This window comes from Mytilus trossulus, chromosome 10 (genome assembly GCF_036588685.1).
Source record: "Mytilus trossulus isolate FHL-02 chromosome 10, PNRI_Mtr1.1.1.hap1, whole genome shotgun sequence".
NCBI lineage: Eukaryota > Metazoa > Mollusca > Bivalvia > Mytilida > Mytilidae > Mytilus > Mytilus trossulus.
Genome location: NC_086382.1, coordinates 23,014,611 through 23,024,242, shown reverse-complemented (window position 1 = coordinate 23,024,242; position 9,632 = coordinate 23,014,611). Strand labels below are relative to the sequence as shown.

Here is a 9,632-nt window from a genome sequence, read left to right as displayed (position 1 = left end):
TTTTTTTTCCGCCTATTTTTTTCTTTCTTGCGCAGTATTATTGTTTTACAAGATGTCGCTTATACTTTTGGTTCAGGTTCTTTGCTTTTAAAACTGAGAGGTAAAGGGGAAGGGTTGAGATCTCATAAACATGTTTAACCCCGCCGCTTTTGCGCCTGTCCCAAGTCAGGAGCCTCTGACCTTTGTTAGTTTTGTATTTTTTTTGTTTTAGTTTCTTGTGTACAATTTTGAAATTAGTATAGCGTTCATTATCACTGAACTAGTATATATTTGTTTAGGGGCAAGCTGAAGGACGCCTCCGGGTGCGGGAATTTTCCGCTACATTGAAGACCTGTTGGTGACCTTCTGCTGTTGTTGTTTCCATGGTCGGGTTGTAGTCTCTTTGACACGTTCCCCATTTCCATTTTCATTTTTAAGTTATTCACATCTTCATGTTTACTTATATTTCTCTTCTCCTCCTTATTCATTTTTCCTTTTCTTTATATAAACTTGTTATTATAGTTTACAAAATAACATACGAATGTGACATTTCCCCTAAATAAACCACCTTTAACTTTTATGGTCTGATTCTACATCTTTCATTTTTTTTTTCGGTCTACCGTTTGTCAACATTTTACTTTCAGTTTAATAACAAAATAGGATAATTATATTTATATCTAGCATACAGTTCATCGTAGTTCGTTTCAAATATTTAAATCAATTAAAATCAATAATGAACTATTTCCATACAGTAGTGTATATCTGTTGACATGTGTGTATAATAAACTAAACTTCCCGTAAGAGCGGATGAAAAAAAGAGGCTGGTAAATCGCCTACATCATTTCTTGACATCAATCTTGATGTAGATTTCATAAAATAGAAGTGTACCAAATCTTCTGCAAAGATTGTATGGACTTCGGGTGTTTTAAATGCATCGGCCAGTTACACCAAAAACACGAACTAGGTCAATTGCAAAATGCCGATGGAGCTATTCGGACTGTGATGTGTTGCTTGTTGCTTGAACACAAATATGCAGAACATCTCAATTCACTGCACAATTAGGTTTGGAATGAGTAGAAAGAACTTGTTCAAAACGAGGAAAGTCTTAAGCGTGAAATAAGAATTAGTGTAGAAGAAATGAACCAAAACATTGATATCGCTGAGAAACTTTAGAGTTACGTAATGAATTCGAAAGCTATCAAATATCTGTACAAGAACAAAAATCATACATCAATAACTTACAAAACAAAGAGTGCAAATTTAGCCGATAATAAGCTTCCCGAGTATAATCTGAACCATATTATTCAAAGCTTCTTTGAAATGAAGGTATGTTCCTCTGAGTGTAACAAATTCATATAAAACCACAAACCGTATAGCGGGTTATTTTCGCGGGTGTAAAATTTCGCGATTTTCATTGAATAAGGTATACGAAAAATTTTGGCGGTTATTATTTTGGCGGATTCAACATTTTTAACATTACCTTTGAATGTACACTTTTAAATTGTCGGAATTTATTTTGGCGATTTTGTTCTATCCGCGAAAATAAGCGAAAATTTACACCCCGCGAAAATAACCCGCTATACGGTACTTTGGATGAACACAGATGGAATAGTTACTCAGTGCTCGCTTTTTACAAGAAGTAATTGGAAGCGACCATGTTCCGTACAACATTTGGAATCAGGTGTGTGTGTCTTATATCGTGTTGACAAAATATCTATCCTGTATTCTAGAGTGCTATAAGATGCAAATAGTATTACAAGTACCAGGATTATAATTTAGTACGCCAGACGCCCGTTTCGTCTTCATAAGACTCACCAGTGACGCTCAAATAAAAATATTTATAAAGCCAAACAAGAACAAGCATTGAGGACCCAAAATTCCACAAAGTTGTGCCAAACACGGCTAATCTATGCCTGGCATAAGAAAATCTTTAGTTTTTCGAAAAATTCAAAGTTTCGTTTACAGAAAATTTATAAAAATTACCACATTATTGATATTCAGGTCAACACCGGAAATTAAATCCGCATAGCAATTTTGAATGTAAAGGAATGTGCGTCGATAAAGGTTGCAACATAACAGTATCAGACTATCGTCATCGTAGTGAATATGTTCTTTACAAACTGTTGAGGTAAAAGAAAACATTATTCGATGCAAGAAACGGACTTGACAAACTAGCGTCCATCGATATGTTCATTAACCATCTGTGGGTTTCGGACGGCAATCAAATATTCATTTTCAATTATGAATGTGTAGGAAATACTTGATAATAGTGTGATCTCGAGTTACAAGGAAAAAGTCAATGTTGTGGCGCTCTAGTTGAATGTATGTGTGTGTTTCTTCCATTTATTATGTCTATTTATAGAAGCAGTATATATTTTAAAACAAGATACATTTTTGAAACACATAGCAATATTTTTCTATAGAATTATTCGCAAAAGCTTCTTAATTTTCCTTATTTTGAATTAAAACGCAATTGCTATCATAGATACTTTAAACAAGCATGCCACTGTGAAACTCAACACTTCTAAAACAAAATGATTGAGTGCGAAGTTATATCACACATAACTGTCTTGCTCTTGTTTTTATTATACATTACGGCAATGTTAGCATTATCGCCTATGTATGAAAAAATACAACCGTGTTTCTGATTAGATATTTAACATTAAATAAGACTATAATCTATACTAAAATTCTACCAACCTGCTTTTTAGTTTTGTTAAATGCTTTTGACCATGAAAGTATTCACCGGAAACCTTTATTTTTTTATTTTTTGAAATTATAAATAGTAAGCAAATAGTTTCAGAGAAACAACAACCTAACCAAAGAAGAGAAAACTTCACAAGGTTATAAAAAGGTTTTCAACACAGCGATCAAATTCCGTTTTTAAATAGTTTATGTCCCTCGGTTGGATTAAGTGGTGGCTTTCAACAACATCAGAGTGTCATCTGTATATTTCGAATAAACATTTTGACAGATATATATCATTGTCAAACATTAGAAACTATATGGACATCAGTGCTCTTGGTCTTTGTTTTCCATTCTTTGCTGTTTTGACCTGAGCGTACAATGTGGGTCTAATGTAGACGAAACAAGCATTATTAGATTTTAAGCCTGATAACTTTAATAGCTTTTTGCTTTCGTAATGTTCTATTGTATTGTTTATTTGTATGTTTCTCTGTCCTGTATGTTCATTCATTTATTTGTATTGTAGTCCTGTCATTAAATGGTGTCATTTTAGTGTTATATTTAACATTGCCATTAAAGAGGGAGGTTTGGCTTGCAACAAAATCAGGTTTAACCCACAGTTTTTCTTTAAATGTCCTATACCAAGCTAGGAAAATGGCTATTGTTCTCTATAGTTCGTTTTTGTTTGTGTGTTGCATTTTAGTGTGTCTGTTGTGTCGTTGTTATCCTCTTATAGTTGATTTGTTTCCCTCAGTTTTAGTTTAATTTTAGTAACCCGGATTTGTTTTTTCTCAATCGTTTGATGAATTTCGAACAGCTATATATTTTATTTTACTGTTGCCTTCGTTTATCATATTGAGTGTATAATATTTGTTTTTTTCAAAATACGACCTCTTCGCTTAATTCCATTTAGATCTTCACTACATTTGTGTACTTCATTTAATTTTCTTTATCTACAGGCATACGGGCAAGTTCAACTACAAATATTGTTGAGTCAAAAAAAAATCTTTCAATTCGTTATACTAAGTTATTTGACTTTGCTCTCAGTTACAGCAAGCATGCAATTTTTTTGTGTTATTCTGTTTGCCTGTTCAATTCCGGACAGTTGATCAATAAGTCATGTTTTAATATTTCGTTCTATACCGAAACTGGTGTTCATGTCATAATTCTTAACATCTAGTGTGATGAGACTTGAACAACTAAGACCATGACTTGCAGAATAAGTTGTTTTTATATTATAGTATTTTCTTTCTTTTTTTAGCAAAATGAATAATTGCGAGGTTTTCGATATGTGTTGAAGGTTTATTTAGTTTTTTCATATATGTATGATATGATATGTGTTGGTAGAGCAATGTTGATTCAAGCACTTCTTCATGTTATACGTGCAAGGATAAATTGTCGAAACTGATACCTTTATATCATTAGTATTATTCCCCTTTCTCCGTCTCTTTAATATTACGGTGTGATATCAATAAATGTGCTATAATTTCTTTTTTTTCTTTTTTGTATTTATATACTTCACATTAGAGTACTATGAGTGCATATTCATCTCTTTCATTTGATAATAAAATGATACATATATGTATGATAATAGAATTGAATTCCGAAAAAGTTAACATAGGTAACATTATTTATTCTATTCTAAGAGATTGAGTTATTACACAAAATCTATTCATTGACTACTATAACCATTACAACTCCTATGCAATGTTGGTCTAAGCTAGGTCTACTGTTACGGTCAATTTATTTTATGCTCACATTGTTTTTTGAAGAAAGGTATACATTTGAATTGAACACACTGACATGCAAATTGTTTACTAATCTGTTATTGTTCACAATTACTTTTTGTTCACGTTTCATTGAAATGGGACAGCAAACCAACGCAAACAGGAACAAATAGACATAGAGGTCATCATATTTTTTTAATTAGAAAGGTGTTAATCATATTTTATATTTTTGATAAATATTCCGGAACAAAGGAAATCATGCATAACAAAGAAACTCAAATTGGGGTGATCTGGCAGGGGTGATCCGGCTCAGATCACCCCTGTTAAAACAAAGGAGCTGAGATGTAAGTACTAAGATCATAAACAAGTGAACTGTAGTCTGCATTCATCGCCCGTCATACGACATTGAAGTCTAAGAAAGTCATTTTGTCACTTATAGGTTTTGATGTTTTTAATATAAAAAAAGAAGATGTGGTATGATTGTCAATGAGACAACTCTCCACAAGAGACCAAAATGCCACAGAAATTAACAACTATAGGTCACCGTAAGCCTGTTTATAGCACTATCTATTCAGTCCATCCGTTTAGACATACAGAAAATAAATATAACCAAATGGAATGCATTTGTACAATATGCATTGTTCCTTAATATCAAAACATATCTTGGCTCAATTACAAAGAAGTAACAATCTTTCTCAGAATCTAACTCGTAAACACTAACAGTGTTGGCAGTATTGAATTAAATTTTTTCAATGATGTTAAAATCAATACTACACAGAAGTGGTATAAAAACAAATTACAAAATGCTTTTAACTGTACGTCTTGGGTATCAGAGATTCACAGATTTAGTTGACAAGTTGATGAAATATGTATATTTGTAAAGATGTTTGAAGAACATATTACATATAACTGCAATTGGTTACAGTATCTCAAATTTTCATTTCAAGAACTTGATATTTAATATGCTTGATAAGTCATTTCTCTTAACCCCTTAACATTCTATATAAGAATCGAACTACTGTATCATTAGCATGTCAACACGTAGGTGGTGACTTCTAGCCCAAAACGTTGCAACACGCTTGATTCCAATCTATGATTATCAGTATTCCTACTGAAGATTGGTGGTTCTCGACGGGCACTCCGGTTTCCTCCACCATTTCAACCTGACCGCCACGACATAGCATTATAGTACTGAAAATGGCGTTAAACACTAGTCAATCTATCTATCTATCAATAGAAAATAAGTAGATGTGGTATAATTAACAATAAGACAACTATCCATCAGAGTTAAATTGTAGTTAATTTTTTCGAAATAGAATGATCTACAATAAATGTCACAATTGAACATTATGACGCTCAATTCTATTCACCAGTTAGCAAAAAAGCATAATCAATTTGTCCCTTCCGGACCCCAAAAGATGTACCTCTTTAATGAGTTTTTGAATTATCCCATGTTATACATGTATGCTTATTTTACTTTACTTTTTCAAGGTGCAATGCGTGTTTTTACATCAATGTACTTCCGTCGTGATATTGATGAAATATTTTCACTGGACGATAGCTACTGATTCATTCATACATCAATGTGTACCGTGCATGAAAATATATGTTACAGTAATATGAATTTTTAAAGCAATATTATATGGGCATTACGTTTCTTCTATCTTCTAAATTTAAGTCTACTAGTATTTGTAAAATTATCCGTTTTATATTTGTCTCGGCGTTATATAAAGATCTCATATATTAGAATAAAATCATCTAAACGCAATCCAATTAATCAAATGATGTTTGGTCGCAAGTGAAGCTGTATGAGGAATATTAGATATATGTTTTGCAGGAGATTATAATAAAGAAATTATAAAGCTTTGCTTTGTGATAAAGCCGGTTGTCGCTTATCATATTTTCTTGTATTTGAAAATTAAGTCTAATAAAACTGAACCCAAAAAAATAATGATGTGACAGAACTTTTATGTATCGTTTGTTATTACTTTGTATTTAATGTAATACTAAGATAAAGCTATCATAGTGCTGCAAATGAGGATCTGAATGTTGTTTACGGAATAGATAATAATGGGCCAATACTACAAAACAATGGGATAACAAATAAAAGTGAAAAGACAAAAAGAGAATAAATGGTTGCTGAAATATAAGGAGAAGATAATAAGGATTAAAAAGTTAGAGAAAAAGTATTGATGAACCCCCATCCAGATCCTCATAAACTATATATTTTTCATTTTACATTAGTTTAAGAGATGTTTATCCATCTGCATATTTATTTCAGAACAAGGTTGAAAATACTTAATAAAAACTGCTGAAAAGAGAAACAACTTTTAAACAAAAACACTATTAAATATAGAAACATGCAACAGATTGATCGTAACAGTTATTTTATATGTTTGCATTTGTCTCTTACCTACATAATAATTTTTGGAAGTTTTTCCAATTATTGAACTGATTAAAACTTTTTTTCAATGAACTGAAACCACCATTTTTTATATTAATTTTCATACAATCATACATTTTGAAAATATTGACCCAAGCTCAACAAATAATATAGCTCTGCCTCTTTCAACACCATGGAAATAATTCTTTAAGACATAACAAGCTATGTCTAATGTGTACAATTTTTCACTGAGTATCGCTGTTAATAACAGAGATCCTGTTAATCAGAGAGATCCTGACCGTACATAGAATGGATTATATGTTTCAGCCTCCAGAGATCCAATTAGGGCAATCAAGTGCTGTCACAAAGTAATACTGTATCGAGATTCTGTCTGTGTTTGCTTATAGAAGGAAACTAGTTTAGACTAATCTAAATTTAAAGTGAGAAGAATTTGGGTATATTTTTATATGCATGTATACTTTTTATTATAAAATTTTAAAGCATGTGTAAATATTTTACGGAGATGAAAACAAACTGAACGTAATTATAATTGATTGTTAAAGTTGTTAATTTTATTTTAGTAAGAAATTCAATCATTTTAAATTTATTTTCTCTGGGGTTTATTCGTTCCAGTTGCTTAACCTGTCTCGATTTATGTTACAATGTCCTGCATGTTCGACATCACTACAATATTGAAATGTAGTTTCAAAAATGATTAACGAAGTGTTATTTAAACAAACGACCTTTTACATTTACTGACAGATACTGCATTATTGAAATTTATTTTTGATCTCCCATTTTTAATCGTTTGATTAAGAAATAGAAGTTATTTATATCTCATATTGTAGTTCGTTGCAAACATTTAAATACATAAAAATCAATAATGACCTATTTTCATACCATGGTCTAGTGTTTATCTATTGACAAGAATACATATTAGATAACACTTTTAGTAATGGCGGATGATACGTTGGAACGGGAAGAAAATCAAGAGGTTGGTACGTCTCCTAAACAACTTCGGTGTAGATTTCATGAAACGGAAGAATACACGATATTTTGCAAAGATTGTAAGGACTTTATGTGTTTAAAATGCATCGGTCAGTTACACCAAAAACACGAACTGAGTCAAGTGCAAGATGCCGATCAAGCTATTCGGACAGTTATGTATGGCTTGTTGCTTGAAAACAAATATGCAGAACATCTCAATTCACTGAGTGATAAGGTTTCGGATAAAGAGAAAGAACTTGTACAAGACGAAGAAAGTTATACACGTGAAATAAGAACTAGTGTAAACAAAATGAAGCAAAACATCGATATCGCGGAGGAACGTCTTTTGTCAGTGTTACGTAATGCAATCGAAAGCTATCAAATATCTCTACAAGAACAAAAGACAAATATCAATAACGTAGAGAGAGAAATCGCTAATTTAGACGTTGATAAGCTTCCCGGGTACAACCTGAACAATATTATAAATCTTCTGTCTGCAATGAAGTTATGTTCCTCTTCGAGTGAAAAATTTATGAATCGTCTTAACCCATGTTTTCAACCAACTTTGGAGTTTTCAATTGGAAATATAATTTTAGATGGAAATCTTGAAGGTTATGTATCGGCATTGCCTTCATATTCTGACATATCAGTTCAAACAGAATTTTCTGAGGATTCAGACATTGAATGGTTTGATGCTGAAGACATGCAGGAAGATGATTTAATAGAAAGCTCGTCTGATGAAGTAACAGATCAAATAGATGAATATCCGATTAGTTTCCAATTAAAACAGGATATAAAGATTGTTCAAAAAATAGTACCCATTTCTAAAAAGGATGCTTGGATCATTTCGAACCGGAAGTTGCTGAAAATTGTCGAACATTCCTTACAAGAAGATGTGTACGCAGAGAATGTTGATGATATTGTTGATTTAAAAGATGGATGTGTTTTGATTCTTCGTTCGGATGACTCCTTTATCATGAAACTTCTTCCAAATAGACGTCTAGTAAGATTTGCAGACGTTGGTATCATGTATACATATCCAAGTTATAATCCATATTGTATTTGCTTAAAAGATGATATAATAGTAACATATAACTGGTCTACTACAGGAAATAAAACACATGGATATACTAGCAGGAACAATATCATATGGATGAATACAGATGGAATAGTAACTGAGCGCTCCTTATTTTCTAAAAGTGGTTGGAAGCGACCATGTTCCGTACAAAACTTAGAATCAGGTGTGTGTGTCTTATATTGTGCTGACTTTGAATCTAACTTGCATTCTATAGAGCTGTTAGAGGCAAAATCTGATAAATGTAATAAACTTTATTGTTTTAAAGGGATATTTGAGTTAACTCCTCATAGAAACTTTGAATGCAAAGGAATATGCGTCGATAAAGCTGGCAATATAATAGTATCAGACTATCGTCATCACAGCGTGTATGTACTTGACAAAGAGTTGAAGTACAAGAAAACATTATTCGATGCAAGAAATGGACTGGACAAGCCAGCGGCCATCTGTGTTTTCAATAACCATCTGTGGGTTGCCGACGGAAATCAAGTTTTCATTTTTAATTATGAATGTGTTGGAAATAGTTGAAATTGATCAAATCTCGAGTTACAAGGAAAAGGTCAACTTTTGAGCGCTCTAGTTGAATGTATGTGTGTATATTCTATTTCTTAGATCTTTTTATGAAAAACTGCAGTGTGTATATTTACAATATTAATTTTGAAACACATAGAAATATTTATCGTGAGAATTATTTAGGAAATGTTAGTATTGTCGCCTAAGGAAACAATTCTATAATTTTCCTTATAAGATATTTAACATAAAACCCAGAAGAGTGCTTCGGCTGGCCCCGTAACAA

At 32.0% G+C, this 9,632-nt stretch overlaps 1 protein-coding gene across 1 annotated transcript; it reads left to right on the top strand.

Annotated features, from left to right (window-relative positions):
• The first annotated feature begins 7,729 nt into the window (after positions 1-7,729).
• Positions 7,730-9,364, top strand: LOC134687764 (uncharacterized). The gene has a single exon (XM_063548222.1). The coding sequence runs from the start codon at positions 7,730-7,732 to the stop codon at positions 9,362-9,364; it is 1,635 nt and encodes a 544-aa protein (XP_063404292.1).
• Positions 9,365-9,632: the final 268 nt, after the last annotated feature.